At 43.7% G+C, this 21,847-nt stretch overlaps 2 protein-coding genes across 6 annotated transcripts in view; both read right to left on the minus strand.

Moving 5' to 3' along the window:
* The window catches only part of IQCE (IQ motif containing E), a 45,314-nt gene extending 25,494 nt beyond the window's left edge, over nt 1-19,820 (minus strand). For 3 of the 5 annotated variants that reach the window (XM_054041295.1, XM_054041292.1, XM_054041294.1), the window contains exons 1-14: nt 19,615-19,820; nt 16,251-16,298; nt 15,418-15,460; nt 14,003-14,143; nt 13,390-13,524; nt 12,512-12,582; nt 11,653-11,766; nt 10,946-10,993; nt 9,479-9,549; nt 7,720-7,792; nt 7,197-7,246; nt 2,855-3,018; nt 1,455-1,510; nt 866-1,074 (exon numbers count right to left, since the gene is read on the minus strand). In XM_054041295.1, the coding sequence (XP_053897270.1) occupies nt 866-1,074; nt 1,455-1,510; nt 2,855-3,018; nt 7,197-7,246; nt 7,720-7,792; nt 9,479-9,549; nt 10,946-10,993; nt 11,653-11,766; nt 12,512-12,582; nt 13,390-13,524; nt 14,003-14,143; nt 15,418-15,460; nt 16,251-16,298; nt 19,615-19,656 (1,265 nt within the window). In that variant the 5' untranslated portion in view covers nt 19,657-19,820. Of the gene's footprint in view, nt 1-865; nt 1,075-1,454; nt 1,511-2,854; nt 3,019-7,196; nt 7,247-7,719; nt 7,793-9,478; nt 9,550-10,945; nt 10,994-11,652; nt 11,767-12,511; nt 12,583-13,389; nt 13,525-14,002; nt 14,144-15,417; nt 15,461-16,250; nt 16,299-17,505; nt 17,686-19,614 lie in introns of those variants that run through there. The other 2 variants (XM_054041293.1, XM_054041297.1) reach the window with 2 other exon arrangements.
* Nucleotides 1-21,847, minus strand: part of TTYH3 (tweety family member 3) — a 235,317-nt gene that overhangs the window by 153,682 nt on the left and 59,788 nt on the right. The window lies entirely within an intron of this gene.

Here is a 21,847-nt window from a genome sequence, read left to right on the forward strand (position 1 = left end):
CACACATCTAAGCACCTGGTAAAGTTAAGCTGTCTCTCCATGCACTGACAAACACAACTACTGTAAGAAATAGCAAAGGAATTCAGCTGCTCAGTTGGAGGATGAATGCCAGAGTACAGCAGAAAATGAGAGGTATGTTTCAGAGGAGAAAATGGTAGATCAGGTCAAAACTTCTGTTGCAAAATTCTCACAGTAAAACTGAAAAAGGATCGCAAAATGATTTAAAGAAGTAACTATGAAATTTTAGTGTTCTTCAAATGTTATCTTTCCAAAAATTTCATTGGCCTTTAAAATTCTTCAGAAACATGCAGAAGTTTCCATTTTTGATGGTCAATCTTGCCATTCATAAATAGCAACTTTTTACAAAGCTGATATGATAAAGAGTGGATTTTTAAATCTTTTTTGCAAATCCAGCCAAACCCTTCCCAAAATCTCAAATGCTCCAATTTTGTTTAAAATGGGAGAAACTTTTCACATAGCTCCTTTCATGATACAATGTGAAACGCTTCACACCTATGAAAAGACTGTCGCAGAGGGCTTGTCTACACTTACCGGAGGATCAACCCTGCGGTGATCGATGCATCAGCAGTCGATTTAGCGGGTCTAGTGAGACCCGCTAAATCGACCGTCGATCGCTGTCCCGTCAACTCCTTTACTTCACCGGATTGAGAAGAGTAAGGTGAGTTGACAGAAGAGTGTCTTCCATCGACGTCACATAGTGTTGTCCCCGTGGTAAGTAGATCTAAGCTCTGTCGATTTGAGTTACGCTATTCACGTAACTCAAATTGCGTAGCTTAGATCAACTTTTCCCTTTAGTGTAGACAAGGTCAGAGACTGTAACATCCCAGACAATAGTCAGACTTACTATTTACTGGCCAGTTGATTTTGAAGTGCACTCCTATCACCTTTCAGTTTCTTCACCAGCCCTCGTAGATGCTCACATTCTTCAAGGGGGTCAGGTTCTTGAGTGTCTGGCTGATCCAATTGTACAGAAGCTGAAGGTGGCAGAGCAAGCAATGGTGATGTGCCATTAGCTGATGACTGCAATCTGTTGTTCTCCATCTCATGCACTTCCTAGAAGTTTAGGGGGGGAAATTGAAAATTTTCTCTTTCTGCCTCTATAAGATATGGGGAGGAGGGGGACAGAGGGAGGGAAGATCCTCATCTGGTACAAACTGACTTCAATGGAGCCATATTGATTTACACCAGATGAGGATCTGGCTAGCCTAGGAAAGAAAAGCAGGATCAAAGGGAGATTAATCTTAAAGCCGCAGCTATACAAGATGAGTATGACACAGCAGAAAAGGGAACAGTATAGATAGCTGTTCATATGTATAAGAGAGAGTGCACCAAGCTGATACTTGGAAGGATAAGGCACCATGAACACAGATCAGTGACTTTATGTTTTCTGTTCTACCATTGATAAGACAGGCTATATTATTTCTGTCACTCACTTTTTCCAGTTCTGAAATCCGTCTCATCAGCCTCTGTCTGCTCCACTCACTGTAATCTAAAGAAGGTAACAAGGTTTTAAACAAGAAACTGGATTGGTGAGACACAAATCCCTAGAAAAAGGAAGCTTGTGTCCATTCAGAAAGTATGTAGGAGACTGAAAACCAGCTTTAGAGATGGAATGATCTAGAAATGTTTGACATCCTACTCAAACCATTTCAAATTAGACTATTTAAACCAGTACAGTATACATTTGGATGATGGAAAACAGGGCTTTATGGGGAATGTCTTGTTCCTCCAGACTCTCTGAATGGATACAAGCATGGGTGTCAAACACATGGCCCCAGGACACTTTCCTCCAGTCTGTAATTCCCTCTGATTTAACAAAGGGGTCTGACCTACAGGTGCCTGCTGTAGCTCAAAGAGACTGGGAGGGAGCTGGAGCAACTGGAATTGAGAAGGGAACTCATGCCTGATTGGGTACCCCACTACCACACACCAGAGCGCAGTGTCCCCCCCGCTTCCCTGATTCCTACTGCCACAATGTCAAAGAAGGGGTGCTCCTCACTCCCCCTTCAGAGAACAGCACCCAGAGAGGAAATGCCACAAGGGTGTGGGAGGGAAAAGAGAATGAGGAAGACTCCCTAGAGGCAGTGGGGGATTGGATTGTAAGCAAAAGTGAGAAAACTGACAAATGGGGATGGGAGGTGTGTGAACGGATTGTGGCAGGAATGCATAAAGGGGTAAATTAGGGTTTGTCTACACATACAGCGGTGTAGCTGCACTGCTGTAGCATTTAGTGAATATGCTACCTATGCCAACAGGAGAGCTTCTCCCATTGGTGTAGGTACTCCATCTCCCAAGAGGTGGTAGCTATGTCGACAGAAGAAGCCTTCGTGTCAACATAGCGCTGTCTACACCAAGGTTAGGTTGGTATAACTCTGTCGCTCAGGGATGTGGATTTTCCACACCCCTGAGCAACGTAGTTATACCAACATAAGTCTGTAGTGTAGACCAAGCCTTAGTGACCAGTAGAAGGACAGTTTCACAAAGGCATTTATTTTTTCAAAACAGAATGGAATTGTCTTCCAGTATGATCTGTAACTTTGCCAGCTACAGAGACACATTCTGCAGTCAGATGAGACAGCAAAATGTGCCCCTTGCTAGTGACTCCTGGCCCACAGACCCTAACTGAAAAGGTATTCAGTCTACTCAAGGAGCCAGTTTGATGCTCCTGGAATAATAGTTACAGACTGATTGCTGCCCATTTTCAGGTAACACATTTGCAATGCCTCTAGGAGCTGTATCCATATTGCCATGTTGTCTATGAACTGTGCCTCTCTCCCACCTCCTTTCTGTGTATTTGAAGCCAAGTTCCCTACCTTAACTTTTCAACACATACTTTTTGTTTTGCTGGAAGCAGGGGAATTGCTCAGCACTCGGTCTAGATCTGCTTTCAGGCTCTTATTTTCATCTTGCAGCTCTTTGATGTTCTTGGATAATCGCAGAACAGCAGCATTCAGCACTTTCAGCCGTTTCTGGGATTCTCTGCTCTCTGGAAGGGATCTGTGCTTGGAAAAGAGGACAAGAGCAGGGGTTTAGACTCAAACACAGCACACACAGGCAATAACTACAAACAAATGAGAACCCCCCCCACACTCAATAAACAAGCAGATTGGGGTTAGGAGAGGGAAGGGTGCATTTGGGAAGAAGGAGCAATGCATTACAAGTAATTTCTAAGCTAAATTTTCAGACATGTTAGTGCAGCATTCAGTTATCAGATGCTCTTTCTCCTTTGAAGGAAGTCCCGTACCAAGCTTATCTCTCCATTTATAAAGATACACTGGAATCAACACTAGATAAGAAACAGACTTAGAGAATGCAGGCAACACAAGTGTGGTGGGAACACCAGGAAACAGACAAGTTAGAGACTACAGTGTGTTCAGAGCCTCCAGAACTAGATGATGTTGCTGCAGTTTTGCTTTTTAATTATTCTACTGGACATACTGAGGGTAACTCAACTTCCATTAGAAGTGGTTGTAAAGTTTGTTCCCACTACAGGATTCCTGATAACCTGGAACAACTGCTCTGCACTGCTATGGGAGAGACCCAGGTTATAGAGCAACCTCCTCCAGCAAACCATGCTGAGAGACTTAACGAATTGACCAAGCCCTGCCATGGCCAAATGCCAGACACAATGGCCAATATATAAAACAGTTTGTGAAGAAGCCACACATCTCTGCGCACTGGAATACAGTCTCAATGGCAGCCTACTGGAGAAGGGGAAGACAGTCGTGGATATGGCATACACAGTATGAAAAGCTGGGCCCAATTCACTCTTAAGAGGTCTACGAAGGGAAACAAAGTGAAAACAAACAACCAAACAAGGAAGGGTTTTTTATAGGACTGCCCCAGAGAGAAAAATGGGGAGATGACAGAAATGGTACCCGCATCACTCAATGCCCATTATTTCAGGCAGCTGTCAAGTTAAAATAAACAAACACATAAAATAAACAAATCACAGAGTTGCAGATTGTGTGGAATGGACAATACTGAGGAACTGAAGGTTTTTTAACTTTGGCAGCAAAGGGACATCACACCCTCTGATGCCAGAGCAATTTAGTTATTTTTGGAGAAAGGAAAAGATAACTGCCTAGTCCTTTTTATGCATCCTGCTCAACAGAGAGTCAAAATGTACTTTAAAGGTTTATATTGTACACACATAGTTCTAAAAGGCAACGGTATTAAGATTCAGGAAAGGAGAGACTAAACACACTATAACTTAAGTCCGCAATGATCCAAGGAGGCACCTTGCATCATAGTTCTGACCTTCAGCATCATTTGCTATTCCAGTCCTTGGCCCTGTGAGTAAAGACTGCTAGTCATGCAATTGGCAGAGACTGTCCTCACCATTTTTTTTTTTTTTGAGCTATGCACAAATGAGGACTAGAAGGAAACCTGATGACTCATTTTCACCTGTAACTTAAATTGAATTTGATAGCCTTCAGCACTGAAAGGCAACTTCTTTAACTCACTGCAGGCCTGAGCCAAAATAAATGAAATATTTTTAATAGTGACAAACTAAATTCCAGTTTTTAATCCACCACAAATGACAGAACAGGGGAACAGAAGGAATATACAGTATTACCCATCCACAGTTCTGGTGGAATTGCACTGATTTTAACAGTTATGCCAGGGATTAAAATGGCCCATTGTGTTTCAGACAGGGAAGCACAAGCACATTCTGAAGTATTGAGATATTATCTTCCATGCTCAGCAGATCATTATCCTTCCTGTCTAACCAGTACTCTGCCCTCATCTTTCAGGAGGCTGGACTAACACTGCCTTGCGCATCTGCGCTTACTTTGCTCTCTGAATGTAATTTTACTCCCATGTTACTCACATTCATGATAGAGATTAAATTAAAATCATATTACACTAGATACTTTGAAAGCAACCTTGAGGCACTGCCATATTCCTATCTTCATCCTACTGCACAGACCTTTCTCTATCGTCTTCATGGTAGCTTCCATCACTGCTCCAGAATTTTTATCTTCATGTCTATAATCTCCCTCGATATCATCTGGACAATTTTTAATTTAGAGTTTAAAACTATTTTAAGAATACAGATTCCTCCAAAATATCTCCTTCATCCCACCCCCAATATTCCTCTCCAATATGCCCATGTTGGAGCAACACTCCAGTCAGCCAGGAAGGAGTGGACATCACTTTGGGTAGGGGCCAAAGGGTATTAGGTGCTCACATCCCCCGCTCACAAGCTAATTTGTTGTCTTGATTTTTCCTTTTAATTTTTAATAATGAGACTAATAGCACTATCTATATTTAGGTAAAGTGGAAGCAGTCATTGTGCAAGCTTCCTCAACACCGTTTAGCAATTCACCTCAAGCATGACCTACAAACCCCCACCATTCTAATCCTATTTTTATAACCCTGCTATTATAATCCTGATGATTATAGGATTATAATCCAGTTCTGCTGATTCTTAGTTTAGAGGGCAGGTATATCATACTGGTACTTTTATTTATTGTAATTAGCGATGTGCCTCAGCTGCGAAGTTGGGATTTGGATCTGATTTTCCCCCAAATGCTTGGCCCAGAACTTTGGTTCAGATCAATGGCTAATTTTAATGCTGTAATATTTCTCATTAAAGTTCTCCAACTGCCTGTGTGCCTTTGGTTGGGCAGGTGACACACTATAAAGTTATTAATATTTTATATTTTGCCTTTGTGTTTTATTTTTAGACTCACTACAGCATGTTTTGCCCAGCATGCATCTCCTCTTGATCCCTGGTCCAACAGGGACAAGCATTAGTAAACTGGCCTAAGGGTATGTCTACATCGCAGTCAGGAGGTGTAACTGTAGGTCATGTAAGCATATCTGAGCTACCTTTGATCTATGCACCTGTCCTAGATCAAAGCTAGCACAAGTGACAGTAGCAGTGTATCTGCAGCAGCAGTGGCAGCGGCACAGACTAGCTTCCTGATCCTGGGAACATACCTGAGTGGCTAGCCCAGGGGTAGGCAACCTATGGCACAGATGCCGAAGGCGGCACACGAGCTGATTTTCAATGGCACTCACACTGCACGGGTCCTGGCCATCGGTCCGGGGGGGGGCTGGGAGGGCTCTGCATTTTAATTTAATTTTAAATGAAGCTCCTTACACATTTTAAAAACCTTATTTACTTTACATACAACAATAGTTAAGCTATATATTGCAGACTTATAGAAAGAGACCTTCTAAAAACATTCAAATGTATGACTGGCACGCGAAACCTTAAATCAGAGTGAATAAATGAAGACTCGGCACACTGGTTCTGAAAGGTTGCCGACCCCTGGGCTAGCCCGTGTTCATGCCCATGCTAGCTTGTGCTCATGCTGCTGCGGCTTCACAGATAATGTTACTCAAGCTAGCTTTGATCTCTAGCTAAAGCAAAGCTAGCCTGGGTACGCCTACATGAGCAGCAACCACACAGCCAGACATATCTTCAGAGACACTGCTCTATGTCTCACTCTCACGATATCCTAACACCTCCTAACTGCTACCATTAATCTGTCTCAGTCATACTGTGGACCAATGCCCCTGCGCTACAGGATTATTTTCACACCAAAGCACTTTCTTTATTTGCAGCACACATTCTAGAGCAGTCTACATAAGTGACTTAAATGTGCATAAATCAAATATCCAACAATCTCTATCCATATAATGTTGCCAGGAGAAGCAGTTCGATTTTTGGGGTAAAGACATGGATTGTCTTTTATGGGGAATAAATGCTAGAAATTCTTTTTTGAGCTTTCAATTGCTCTGTTTTAAAATGTTTTGCTTCATTTTCAAACAGCTTTAGTATTTGGTTTCCCTGTAAAGTAAAATGTATTTCTTTGTTCTGTTTGACAATGAGAGTGTTCTTTTGATTTAGTGTCTCTTTAGGGAGATCCTGTTTTGGTGATACAGGATGGGAATTTAAAACTCTAATTGAGGTAGATGCCTTTTGTTTTCCTCATTAAAAGCCCATCAATTCAGAGTGACAGATCTACTGTGGAAGCAACATGGGCATGACACGCACGCTGTGAAGTCAACAGAGGTAGTGTGGAAAAGCAAATCCACCAGTATCTAAGTTATGAGACAAACAACAATTTACATGCAATTGTTTTCCATCACTTAGTATAGTATACAAAGTATATACCAAAAACATATACATGCACACGTCCCAGAAGAAATAAACATACTTTTTCCCCACAGCCTCAGATTTTGCCAGCAGGGTTTGGAGATGATGAATCTGAAGTATAAAAGATAGATTGCCTTAATGGACATACATAGCTGGCACAGAAAAGACTTAACTGTTGGAAAGCTCAGAATGCTAACCTACTATGCAGTGTCTGGTAAGTGAAAATAGAAGTGAGATCCTTGTGGCATTAGCACAGGTAACAATGCCATGGCCAAAAATGAGAGTATGGTCCTACTGGCATTAATATGGATGCTGTGCTCGGAGCTGTACACTGTATTAGTTTCATTACTTGCCTTGTTTAATTAAAAATAGGTTTTCTGCTTTACATCAAGGCTTTTACAAGTACACCTAGTTGGTGCTTTTATATATATACAAAACACACACGTGTCTACTTGACTTTCACACATAGACAGGTGCAGCTGGGATCTAGGAAACAAGTGTAAAACTGTTCAGGGTTTCTACCTAGAATCTATAATTGAACCTCTCCTCCCTGTTTACACAGGCAGGGGTCTCACCAGATGTACCTCCTCATAGTAGGTCTCCATAGCAATCCTCATCTCTTCCAAATTAGTGGTCTTCACATCTGTCTGGAATTTACTGAAAATGGAAGAATACAACTAGGGTTACCATACGTCCGGTTTTTCCCCGGACATGTCCGGCTTTTCGGCAATCAAACCCCCGTCCGGGGGGAATTGCCAAAAAGCTGAACATGTCCGGGAAAATGCCGGCCGGGCACTTCCCCTCCCGTGGCTGCTCTGCTCCTCCCCTGACTCTTCGGCTCTGTTTAAGAGCCGAGCTGCCTGAGCGCTATGAGCTTCAGGCAGCCCCCTTGCCTCCGGACCCTGCGCCGCCGGCCGGGCACTTCCCCTCCCGGCGAAGCCGGTAGCGCTCGGGCAGCTCGGCTCTTAAACAGAGCCGAAGAGTCAGGGGAGGAGCAGAGCCTCCAGCCGCGGCAGCTCTGCTCCTTCCCTGACTCTTCGGCTCTGTTTAAGAGCCGAGCGCTACGGGCTTTGGGCAGCCTCCATACCTCCGGACCCTGCGTCGCCGGAGCCCGGGAGGGGAAGTGCCCGGCCGGGGGCGCAGGGTCCGGAGGCATAAGGGCTGCCCGAAGCCCAAGCGCTACCGGCTTCACGGTTTGCCGGGCAGCCTCCAGACCCTGCGCCCCTGGCTGGGCGCTTCCCCTCCTGGGCTCCAGCTGTGCTGGGGAAGCGCCGGCCGGGGGCGCAGGGTCTGGGGGCGACCCGGCAAACCATGAAGCCGGTAGCGCTCGGGCAGCCCTTTTCGCGTGGCTGGGAGTGGGAGGGAGGAGGGGGCAGAGTTAGGGCGGGGTTAGGGCGGGACTGGGGAGGGACTGGGGTGGGAAATGGGCGGGGTCAGGGCCCCGTGGAGGGTCCTCTTTTTTTATTTGTTAAATATGGTAACCCTAATACAACAGTAACCTCAGGAGATCTGATAAGAAGGAATGACCATTAATGGTTTAAAATATCTGGGATGGGTATGGCAAGAGTCACATGTGGTTATTGTAGTAAGATGAGGCCCTGAAACATAAACTCTTGTGTCAGAGGCCTAGTCTGAGGCCTGAAGCCTGAACCAAAGTACTTCCAGGCATTGCTAAGCAAAAGCTGGGCTGTGAGCCAGAGGCAGGCCTCACTCACAGAAGTGGTGAGAAGAGGAACTTGTGCCAAGATGACATCAGGACACTCCACAGACATAACAAGGAACAGGCAGAAGCATCTTAAAGACAGGACAGCATGATGGATAGATCCCTAATGAGCCAAGTGGCTGTACTTCAATACGTCAGTAGGGATGAGTAATCTGTCCTGTAACTGTATAAAAGTAGGTCCCGGAGTGCGCATCTTTGTCTGGCCTAGGGGGCAGTGGAAAGTCCCGCCACTGACTGAGCCAGTCCATTGCCAGGGGGCACAAATTCATAGTATGTCTTGTAGAGTCTACGGGAAACTATTACTGTGCTTCGTTTGACAATAAACCTGGCTCAGGTTCCTTCGTACCTTACTAGAGTCTGTGGTCATTGGGAGTTCTCTCGGGGTTTGCTATGTCAGCTATCTGCGCAAAGCCGGGGCAGCACACAGAGGGAACATGCACGCAGCCGACTGTTATCATCCTCGAACAAGAGCAGAGCACCACAAAGGTAGCTACTGACAACAGTTATGACTTAATTCATCTTTCCCAAGGAGTCAGAGAATCTAACTCCATAAAAAAATGGATGTCCAATTCCCTCCCCGCTCTTGTCCTATATATTTCCTTGCCCCAAAAGAGCCATACTTGATAGTGTTGTCTTTCTCTTTGCATTGCTGTTCCAGCTTGAGAATCTTCTGCTTCAGCCCATTGATTACCTACCGAAAGGAAAGAACACGGCTCATCAGTTCTAGAGAAATCTCAGAATCTCCAGTCAGAATTCCTGTTTCCCAGGAATCCCACTTCAACTTCTAAATCCATCTAATCAGAAATATTTAGCCATATGTGTAACAGGACAAACAAACTGTAAGCATTACTGCTATCCTTAGAGGGAGAGAGTTAAACCAGATGCCTAATAAACAGCTAGTTTAAATATAACCACATTAAGAGCTGAGTGCAAACACTACTAATACATAAGCATACAATCATAGAAATGTAAGGTTGGAAAGGACCTCAAGAGGTCATCTAGTCCATCCCCATGCTGAGGCAGGACCAAACATATATAGACCACCCTGACAGGTGTTTGTCTTACCTGTTCTTAAAAACCTCCGATGATGGGGATTCCACAACATCCCATAGTAACCTGTTCCAGTGCTTAACTATCCTTATAGTTAGGAAGTTTTTCTTAATATCTAACCTAAATCTCCCTTGTTGCAGATTAAGCCCATTACTTCTCCTACCTTCAGTGGACAAGAAGAAGAATTAATCACCATCCTCTTTCTAACAGCCCTTTCCAACAGCCCATATTTGAAGACTGTTATCAGGTCACCTCTCAGTTTTCTTTTCTCAAGACTAAACATGCCCAGTTTTTTTAACCTTTCCTCAAAGGTCAGGTTGTCTAAACCTTTTATTATTTTTGTTGTTCTCCTCTAGACTGTCTCCAGTTTGTCCACATCCTTCTTAATGTGTGGCACCCAAAACCGGATCCAATACTCCAGCTGAGGTCCACCAATGCTGAATAGAGTATAACAATTACACACAACTCTCCAGTTTATATGCCCCAGAATGATCTTAGCCTTTTTGGCAATTGCATCACATTGTTTGCTCAGCTTCAATTTGTGATCGTCTATAACCACCGGATTTTTTTGCAGTACTGCCGCTTGGCCAGTTATGTTCCATTTTGAAGTTGTGCATTTGAATTTTCCTTCCTAAAGGTAGCACTGTGCACTTGTCTTTATTGAATTTCTCATAGAATGTAGTCACTAAATAAAAACATAAACTTTGATAATTGCATCCATTCACTATTAGGTGGTGTGGGAAAAGAGGTGGAGAGTGCAAATGTACATCTACTCTGTTAAATTAAGGGCTATGAATAAGCTGATGTATTGATGCAAACATATTCATCCTGAGGATGAGAAAAGGCACTTTGAATTGCTGTTAATTCTAGACCTTTGTTACAGGTCTTATATCTGGCAATAATGAAGACATCACTTATATGATTGCCTAATTAAACTGTATGGTCTCCTCCTGTATCTTGGATATTCTTCTATCAGTAAGCGTTCAGCTGGAAAGGAGACAAATCATATTTTAAAGTGCAGGTGAAGAAACAATTACCCATCTAGTATCGTTCTTCTCCACCAAAGTCTGGGCAAAATCAGAGCCCTGCAACAGAAGACAACAAAATCAACTTACTTTTGTTCAATTCTCTTCAGCTTCCTCCCTGCAGATTTTCCTCCTAGCCTCCAGCCCAGGAACATGTTCTTACACTTACCTAAGGATTTTCTGTGCCATCCATTACAATAGTGACTAAGAATTTCTCTTCCAGGCTCACTGGTCTTACAATAAGGTTTTCCTTCTGCTCTACAGGTGAGGAGTCAGGACCATAACATATAAGTTGTCCTTGAATTGAATTTTGTGCTTCCAGTTAACGGATAGATTGGAAAGGCAAACTTGGATACACAGAACAGAAATCATCTGGTATCAGCTGTATCTCTGTCTTAGGCAAGCTCGCCATTACTACAATTGAGATATTCAGAATAGAGAAATGATGGGCGCAGGGGCAGGCCTGATTTAGTATTACCTCCTGTACTTTCCTACCACACTTACCTTGAAAGTTCTTAGAAACCATATTCAAGTTGGAACCATCATGTTACAGACTTTTCACGTCTGAGACATGAGTTCCCCTTACTGACTCAGAACAGGCTGACCTTTCAGTTTGACACTAAAAATTCAAAAACACCACCTTCACTATCTTGCACTAATACTGTAAACTAACATCCCCTGCTGTCAGCTATGCTACTGGGAAAGGTTACAAGACTCACCCTGGAAGGATCCAACAGCTGCTCAATTTGTCGATCCTTCCTGTTATTCTCCTTCTCCAGTCGTCGGATCTTTGTTTTCATCTGATCCCCCTCACTTTTCTGAACCTGTATTGTCTAAAATGGAACAAAAAGATAACAAGTTCATCTACAAATTCTGCCCAAGTTCTCCAGGCAGGAGAAAGTCAGAGGCACATTGTGAGCTTTTACAATTAACTCACTCTTGGACACCAAGAGCAACCCAATTAAAATAGCTAGCACTAATGATGAAGGAAAAGCAAGAAGAGGATCATCACTTTGGATTAGGACTGATTAAGAGGAGAAGTTGCAGGGTATGAAGAAGAGGGGGAAAAAAGAGACTTCAATGGCAGGGCAACTTTACTGGAGCAGCCAAGATGATTGTCTACAGGTACCTCCATCTCAGCTCCTCCCTCTAACCAAGAGCCTGGCTCAGCTTTGCACAGGAGTCAAGCCCAACATCCGTCTTCATGTACACATAGACCCAACTGGCTGACTTTTAATCATTAAAAGAATAATCAGGGGCTGCTATGGAAATTCAAGTGGCAAAGGAACCAACCCCAATCAACCTTTTCAAAGTCCAAGTAGGGGTTTGTTCAGTCTTTTGGGTATACTTCATGGCCCTCCCATATCTAGAAGAACTGACTGACATATCATTAGTAAAATGAAATATCTTTAAATAGGCATGGTTTCAGTTCAGTCCATACATTACTGAAGTAAAGAAGCTTGGTGGCTCTTCCAGGTATAGGCACCAGACCCCGCTGATCTGGTCAGGGCTGGGTACCCACAGATGGATAAGGCAGCACATAGGACTTTTTCTATTCAAGTAGCAAAGCAACCATACCTTCTTCAGTTCAATAATCTCATCATACATATCTTCCTTTTCTTTGTAGTCAGGTGTTCCAGGGATGTAGCCTACAGAAAGACACAAAATAAGGAAAACTCTTGACAAAAGGAAATCTGAAACAGGCATTTCTTTTTCTGAATGACAATCTCATAGATAATAAATAATGCTTCAAGAGCATGAATTTGAAATTAGTCAATAAAAAAATTAATTGAAAACAGAAAGAGTTTCAGCTGCTGCAGCTGCACCTGAAACCCCTGTCAGATTTTGGGGGCAATTTTTTCTTTAAACAACAACAACAAAAACAAAAACAACAAACCTCTCTCCCCGCAGTTGCTGTATGAAATATCCACACAAAAACAAGACAAACTAAAGGACCATATAATGGAAAATACTGAAACCAACAACTTACAAAAGCCACACAATACTTTGGAAAAAAATAGAAAAATCTGTAACTTTTCTAGCCTTGTAAGTTATAGGAATCTTAGGTGTTACTTATAACAAAATTTTCAGACAGAAGTTTGATTTTTAAATGTATAATTTATTGCTAAAGGGAGAAAAAGCAATATTCAAGTGCGTGTGTTCCTTTTGATTTTCTCATACAATCGAACTGATTTTTACGCAGTAACATAATGTATCACAAACACTTTATAGAGAGAAGTAACAAAGGGAGTCAATACTTCACACAGAATTTCAGGTAGGCAGCTGTCTTATGTACTTAAGTAGCTAGAAATAAGGAGAGTAAGCACCATGTGACCAGCCAGCTCTCAGAGAACCACCTTTTGAGAGTTTGTTCTATGGGTTAGAACTAGAGGAGCTGCTGCCTTACCGAAGCAAGGACCTTAAACAAAACGATGTTGCCTAATTTCTAAGCTCACCATTGCTAGAAGAACGAGCATGCTTTGGCTTTTTCATGCCTAGAGCTTCCTTTAGATATTCTGGAGTGCTGCTGGAAAGGTTAGTTCGTGCATGTGCCACATCAAAGTCTGATTTCAGGGCCTGGCTCATACCTGCTAGTAATGAGAAAAAACAACAACAGAGAACTATACATTCAATTCACCCTGTGTGAATGCGACAGCAAAGCCCAGAACAGCTCTGTCTGCCTCTACGAACCCCCACTAGAAACAAGTATATCCAAATATTGTCAAGGATTATGTAAGTCAAATTCATTCCTAACAAACGAACCAGACACCAGCAAAGTAAATTCCAGCTAGGCATCTAATCAAGGACAAATTTCAGTTTGGAGGCATCCCAGAGCCTATAGGTACTCAACACGGAAGAGAAAGTTATGCAAATATTGATCAACCAACAAAAACGGTCTTAAGCAAACTTTTAAATGTGAAACATTATGGTGGACCAAATGCAACCCTGGAGTAAACAAGATTAATTTATACTGGACTGAATGGAAACTGAACCCACTTAAATCAGGACTGCATTATAAACCCTATGAAATTTCACTTGCAGATGTGGATGGAATTACTACACTGATACCTTGCTTCAGAGATCCTAGCCACATCTGCCTTGGTGTTTTAGCCATTGGGTTTTCATGGTGTATGATCCCTGTTCCCTTCAAGGACCTCCAAACTGCAGCCTTTTTAGGATACAGGTATGTGCTGGAGATATATGGAGATTCTAAGGCAAGAGAAAATATTTCATAGCATTATTACAGTTGATGTCACAAAACAATTTTCTCCTTCTTGAACATAATCCCTGATACAGTCTTCCGAATTATCAAAATACATTTTATAACATCTTAAATGCTTAGCTCTTAAAAACAACAACAAAAGGCAAGTGGAACATAGCTACATCAAAATAAGAAAAAAGTCCGCCTTCCAGAAATAGTTGCTACAGGGTCACATGACTTAATATATACCGACATATTTGTGTGTATACTTTAAACACATCTATGCACCCATAAGAAATATACACACACCTAAATTAATACACTGAAATGCTCTATTAAGAAGAGAGTATACATATATGCTCTACTTACACAAAAGATACTGTATGCCTCGACAGAAGAGAGCACTTTTACATGTGCAAGTTTGTCACAGCCTTTATGACATCAATAAAAGCATAGTCAAAAGTGATGTCACAAAGGCCATGACAGAAATAAAAGTGCTATTTTTAAGACAAATTGATCATGTAATCATAGGTACTTCAGAAAGAAGGTGTTTGTAGGTACAAAGAAAGGGAAGCACTTAATCAAAACCCAGCAAGTTAGAAAAAGTCCACTGTTTATAAATAGTATATACTATTTATAAAACACATAAACATCAGGTATGAAATACAAATTCCCAGAAGACAAATTGAATGTTAGACAGTTTACTGGGAATGGACTTAAAAAATAAAAAAAAAGGTTTTATCTGCAGTTTATAGATATTAAGGATTCCATGACAACAGGGGGCAATTTCCTTAACCGCAGAATTATAGTGCTAAATGACAAATGGAATGGCTTAAATCCTTCTGTAGCCTCCATGACTCTCATACTCTGCAATCCACTAGGTCCATTGGATGTTAGGATGCACTGCTTCAGTACTTCTAGACCCCAAAACTTTGGATCTCTTTCTGCCCAGGAACAGCAAAGGACACAGCATTTCTTCAAGGAAATAAAAGGCAAACAGTGATTTTATCTGCAAACTGTTTGCCACCACAAGGGAAAAGTGCATTACTACTCAGTTAGTGCCCAGCACAAGAATCTCCAGAAAACTATAAACTCCAATCCAACTCCTAGAAAGGTCAAATGTCTCTTGTTATAGGATATAACACTCAGCTGGGAAGGCTTCGCATTCCATAGAGAATCACAGATGTTCTTATTTTGGGCATCTCTTCAAGGTGTTGTGTCCCATGGAGATCAATCTCATTCAGGACAAAGAAGACAGAAGAAAAATTTTGGTAACACTTACTTGGTGACTTTGGGGGTTTATGAGACGTTTTCTTCTTCCGTTTCTGGAAGAAAAAGAAAAATAGGCTTTCTGTATTCAAACTCTCCCATTCCTAAAACACCTCAGCAAGTAATGTGAAAAACAGAAATTGCAGCCACTTCTAGTGGGGAATCAGCAGAGATCTAATAAAACAATATTAACTCGTCTAAGAAACAGGACTGTAGTGCATGACTACACGTAGAACAAAAGGGATTCAACATAGCTATCCCAACTGGTCTAGTTTTACCAAAGTTCAAATGCCACTGTAGCAGGCTACAGCAAATGAATGAAAATAAATGGACGCCAAAACAAAGCAACCCACCACAATTAAGGTGCTGCCCCACAATGGTGCATGCTACAAAGCCAAAGCTACCTATTTTTGCTCATTTATTGAACAACTCTGTGAGATTTACACCTGTCCATCTTAAATATGGGAATCGGCAAGTCCCTTAGAGGTGCAGGACTATTACAGGGCAGAGAATGGAGCTTATAATTCCCTAAAAGATGGAAGAACCCTTACTTGTTCAATTCAACTAGAGCGTACTAGACAGACAACTTAGGGTCCCTTAACTTGATGGTATTGAGAAATTCCCTGAATGTCATTTACAAAGTGTCTCAGATCAAGCATCGGAATTTTGAAATTACTGGAGCCCCCACATGTCAAATTCTTTGTTGGAACAATATAGTTAGCTCTACTTTCTAAAGTATCCATCAATAATCAGTAGACATAACTGGGATATGCTGTGTGGGGTACAAGCAGATTCTGAGAAGTTTTTTCAAGTGTTTACAAAAAGCACATTGATGATAAAACTCACCATCTCTGTGTCAGATTCGTAGGTTACAGCAGACAGACTGTCATCTCCCTGGGAAGTAGATATGTACAGTATAACCTTTTCTGCTCTCTAGATGGTTGGTTAATATATAGATCACCAGAACTTAAATAATACCCGTTTTTTATAACAATCACTGCAGTAAATTCAACTGTGTATTCTGTCACTGCATTTACAAAGAGACAGTGTAATTGGGAAAAATTTCCTAAAGAGGAAGCCTCTGCAAGATCTGACCCTAAAAAGTTGAAAACCTGGGCTACAGCAACCTGGACTCCTTATTCACAATATCAGACAGTATCAGTAGGTGTAGAATGAAAAATCACTGCAGAGTGATAAATCAATTTCAGAAAAGGTAGTAACATAAGAATTACATATAAAGTAAATGACAAATGTCCATTGAAACCCTAACATTTTCCTAAGCTTGTAATAAAAATCTCACTTCTCATTAAATAACATTTCTATTATTATTTTTAAATCATCACTATCTTTTCCCTGACAGCTAGTGACAATGCTGGGTGGGATGGCCAGAGCAGCTGGCAGGAAGGCCAACTTCATATCTTCATGCCCCCTTTTCAGTGCCTTTAGTCTAATAAAAGAGTATGATGTTCCTGTAAGCCTCTCTCTCAAATAACTCTGCATTTAATAAGTAGTAACTATTTTTCAGTGTTTGTTAATATTCTAGATGCAATATGACCAGAGATGCTCATATTAACCTTAACACTCTCCCACTTACAGGCTCTCCAAAGAGTACTGGGTGGCTAATTAGTCCAGTATTAATACCTTAGCACTTATACACTGCTTCACATTTTCAATTGCAACATTAAGCAACCATTAAGCCCTGAGAGGGAAGTATCACCATCCTCATTTTAAAGACAAGGAACCAGAAGCATAGCAAAGTTCAGTGATTTGACCAGTGTTAGACAGTGAGTCAGTGAAAGAGTCAGCATTGGAATTCAGAGAAAAAGGATTGTGCAGTGGTTAGCGCACTTACGAGACCCGTGTTCAGTTCCCTACTCTGCCACAGATTTCCCATATGACCTTAGGCAAGTCACTTCGCCTCTGTGCCTCAGCTTCCCTTCTGTAAAATGAGGATAAGAGCACTTCCCTACCACGCTGGGTGTTGTGAGGATAAACACACTAAACACTGTGAGACACTAAAGACTGTGATGGGGGCCATACAAGTATCTAAGATAGGTAGATGGACAGGTTTCCCCATGTTTATCCCTTCAGATCACAGTACCTGAAAATAGCTATTGGTTTAACATTGCGCCAACACAGAAGAGTACGATCTCTTCATACTGAGCCAACGGACGATCTTTGCCTACTTGTCATACACGAGCATATCCAGGAAAGTTTGGAAAATTTCAATTTCATATAATTTTCATGTTATGTTGCCCTGGCAGAAAGGACCATGCAATTCATTTCCGCTTGCTGCTGGCTTCACTGGCGCTTACAGATGCAGCTCTGTTCCTAGGCAAGATCCAGATCTAGCTCATTGTGAGAAGCAGAAGAGGTAAGGCAGATTTTAAAGTGTTGGCTGACAGGAAAGAAGGCAGCATAGAAAATATTAAGAACAGATAAAGAAGCTTTTCGGCCTGGCTGAGTGCAGGTAGGCATACATTTCATTCACTATGCCATGCGGTTTTTAATTTCCTGGGTCAATGTTCCTAGCAGCATACTGACAGGTTATTTTTGTTATTCTTGGAGCATTTTATCACACTGCTGCATATCACTATGAAACTCCATCGGCTATGTTAGCAATTAGATAGGGAACAGCAGCAACGAGAATGGATAAACAACAGAGGGTGAGAAGCAAAACTAACTAATGTGCATATAAATCTTCAACGGATAGAATCTCCTACTCCTGAAAACCTGCATCTCCTTCTCTCCTTGAGGAGGTTAAACAAAAGGGACAGATAGAAAGACTGTGCCAGACAACAATAGAACAGTATGGCTTTCACAGATGAACTCAAGAAGTCTAGTGCAATGGAGGTGACAGGGAAGTAATTTTACAGATGAGGACACTAAAGCACAGACAGGGGAAGAGTCCTTCCCAAGGTCAAGAATGAGCTGGTGGCAACAAGGGCATAAGCATCCAGGAGCCCTTACACCGAGTCCTAGAAAGAGTTTTACCACATATTTGCGCATCCAACACTTCACAACATTTTGCCTGAACTGCCACAGGTTTCAAACCCTCGTTATATGACATCTTCACGGCATGTGCAAACCTCGCTAGAGTGTGAGGAGGCATCGACACCAAGCTGCTGAGAAATATTGTATCAAGAGAAGTCAAACCACAGTGTCAGTGCATGACACTATCACCACATCCATTTAGAAAAAAAACTTAACCCCGTCTCTTGTCAGCGAGGAAGAAAGAGCACAATATCACTGGAGTCTTCTCAAGAGGTGCTCAGAAACTATGGTGATGGATGCCAAAATAGGAACTGAGCTAGATAGTTCCTTATCACACTCCATGATGTCAAAGCCCCTTGGTGTCACCACAGCATGCACAATCCCAGGCACATCATATTAAGAATGCATAGTGAGGTGTCATCACTGCAGTGTCCTTATTGACGTGATGATGCCCCACCTTACGTGCTACTGGAGAGAAGGTTGTACTTGCCCCAGGGACGCTAGGGTAGTGGGCATCCCAGTCCTACCCTTCAACTCCCACAGCTTCTCCACACCACTTATCAGCCCCAGTCCCATTGTCCCCCATCCCCATCAGTCTTGGTCCTGTCCCTGGGCCCAATGTCCCCTTCCCCATCTGCCCTAGTCCCAGTCCCAATGTCCCCTGCCCTGGTCCCTCTACCTCCTCCCCATCTCCCTCGGTCCAAGTCCCACTACCCCCTCTCCCCATCTCCCCCGGTCCAGGTCCCACTGCCCCCCTCCTCATTTCCCCTGGTCCCGGTCCCACTGCCCCTCTATCCATCTCCCCCAGTCCCGGTCCCACTGCCCCCCCCCATCTCCCCCAGTCCCGGTCCCACTGCCCCCCCCCATCTCCCCCAGTCCCGGTCCCACTGCCCCCTCTCCCCAGGTCCAGGTCCCACTGAACCCTCTATCCATCTCCCCCGGTCCCACCGCCCCGGTCCCGGTCCCACTGTCCCTTCTCCCCCTCTCCCCATCTTCCCCGGTCCCACTGTCCCCCCCGCCCATCTCCCCCGGTCCTGGTCCCACCCCCCACGCCTATCTCCCTCGGTCCCACTGCCCCCCTCCCCATCTCCCCCAGTCCAACTGCCCCCCCTCCCCATCTCCCTCGGTCCCGGTCCCACTGCCCCCCCTCCCTCGGTCCCTGTCCCTCTTCCAGCCGCTCCCATTCGATTCCCCGGTCCCCTGTCCCCGAGCTCACCAGCTCCCCCTCCGTGGCCGCCTCGCTGGTCGCTAGGGACATGGCGCGAGCGGCGCTCAGGGAGCGGCCGGATCACAGGAGCCGCTTCGGGGGAGCGGGCTCGGCAGGTGCATGTCACCAGGCGGGAGGGAGGACAGGGCGGCCTGAGGGCAGCGTCCGGCGGTCCCGGCCTGGATCGAGCCCCCTCCCCTCAGAACTTCCGGGTTTCCGAGGCCATGGCAACCAGCCGCGGCAGCCGCGCCAATACCCGGATGAACAGGGCACGGGACGGCCGGGCCAAGCGTCTCTGCACCCGGGGTTTGGGGAAGCGGCTTCGTCACGGGGCTGGGACAACCAAGTGTTTGCTCGGAGTTAGGAGAACACAGAGCAGGGGAGCAGCTGGGGAGCCAGCAGGCAGGGGCTGGGGAAGCCCTACTGATGGGGTTACCCAGGCGAGGGCCAGACACCCACACAAGGGCCCCACGCACAGAGTCTGGCCTGGCACCCAACATGAGGGACCCTCCTCTGGGCCCTCCCCAATAGGGCCATGGTCAGACGCTGATCCCCATGGAGGGCTGGTTCTCAAGGCCCCCCGCAGCACCAGATGCTGGCGCTGAAGGCCATGTACAGATGGCACCTGTGGGTCTTCACGCAGTCTGGCCAATGGCACAAAGTCTGGTCTTTTTCTTAAAGCCCCAGGTCCAGACGTCAAAGGATTAAATATGAATCTCAGTCAGCCCCCCACCAACTCCCTGTGTGGCCCTGGACAAATCAGTCAGCTGCTCTGTGCCTCCTTTCTCCATCTGTAAAAGGGAGTTACTACCTCACTCCTGTATGTGTGAAACCTAGTTCATTAATGTTTGTATGGTGCTTTCAGATCCTCTGATGGACGGCACCATAGAAGTGAAAAGTATTATTGGTATCCTGGTTTCTATTATTCACCATTATATATTTTTTTCTTTCAAGGGTCGCATCTTGCTGCAATTGACACACAGACGACTGTGTCTACACTCCAAAATTCCCCAGTTACTACCTACCACCAGTTCTACCACTGGAAGTGCTAGTGTACACTGCACTCTTGCAGCGTCCAATGTGTATTTTACCACCTTGTTGTCTAACCCTACGCAGAGAAGTTCCAAATGCCTTGTGGTAAAAAAGCCAGCACTGTTACTTATTTATGCCAGTGCTCTTATAGTTGATACCAATAGTGGAACTGAACTAGTAGTAGCAACAGTGGGAAAATGTTGGGGGAAAGGGTTATTGTAGGCATATGTATCTTTAATTTGCCAAGGCCCAAGCACAAGGCCTGTTGTGGGACAGTGGCAATGACAAGGGACACAAGAAAGCTAGCCTCGCTGCATTTACATTACACTTCTATAACTTCCACCTTTCTAGTAAAAAGAAGAACAGGAGTACTTGTGGCACCTTAGAGACTAACAAATTTATTAGAGCATAAGCTTTCGTGGACTACAGCCCACTTCTTCGGATGCATATAGAATGGAACAGTGGGCTGTAGTCCACGAAAGCTTATGCTCTAATAAATTTGTTAGTCTCTAAGGTGCCACAAGTACTCCTGTTCTTCTTTTTGCGGATACAGACTAACACGGCTGTTACTCTGAAACTTGTCACCTTTCTAGTGTTGATAATTTACACCTCAAGCTTGCATGGGGATAGTATTCTTTCTCATCATGAGGGATAGCTGAGAGGCATGATCCCACACAACGCACTCAGGATGGGGCTGTATCTCATTTATTAAAGTAAGAATAATACAATGAAAGCCAGCAAACCCTAAACCCAATAAAAAGAGCATTAACACTTACCTGATGTCTTTAAAAATCATATTGGGATGAGAAACACCAAAGGGGCTTTGTAGGTATTTATGTGGAGCAATAGTGCCATCAAGTGGTCCTTCAGCAAGCAGAAATCCCCAGAGGTTCTCAGGGTCTTGCTTTCAGAAAAAGTGACAGACTTCTGAATTCAGATCAAGTGGGAACTATTCTTCCAGCTCACCTCTCACAGAGTCAGCCTTACCATTTTTGGACAGGCCTGTAGTTTTCCATTCCCCAAATATAACTGCCTCCTGACCACCAGGGCCAGCCTGATGATTTGGGGAGATGGGGTTAAAGAGATGATTCTTTGAGATACACCCCAAATGTAACTGATTTCTCCTCCATAAAGAATTGTACAGTATATGATCTTTAGGTCCCCTCTACCTCTCAAGCCTCCTGCTGCATAAGTGGAGCTTAACTGTTTG

The sequence above is a fragment of the Malaclemys terrapin genome, chromosome 10 (assembly GCF_027887155.1).
Source record: "Malaclemys terrapin pileata isolate rMalTer1 chromosome 10, rMalTer1.hap1, whole genome shotgun sequence".
NCBI classification, from domain to species: Eukaryota; Metazoa; Chordata; order Testudines; family Emydidae; genus Malaclemys; species Malaclemys terrapin.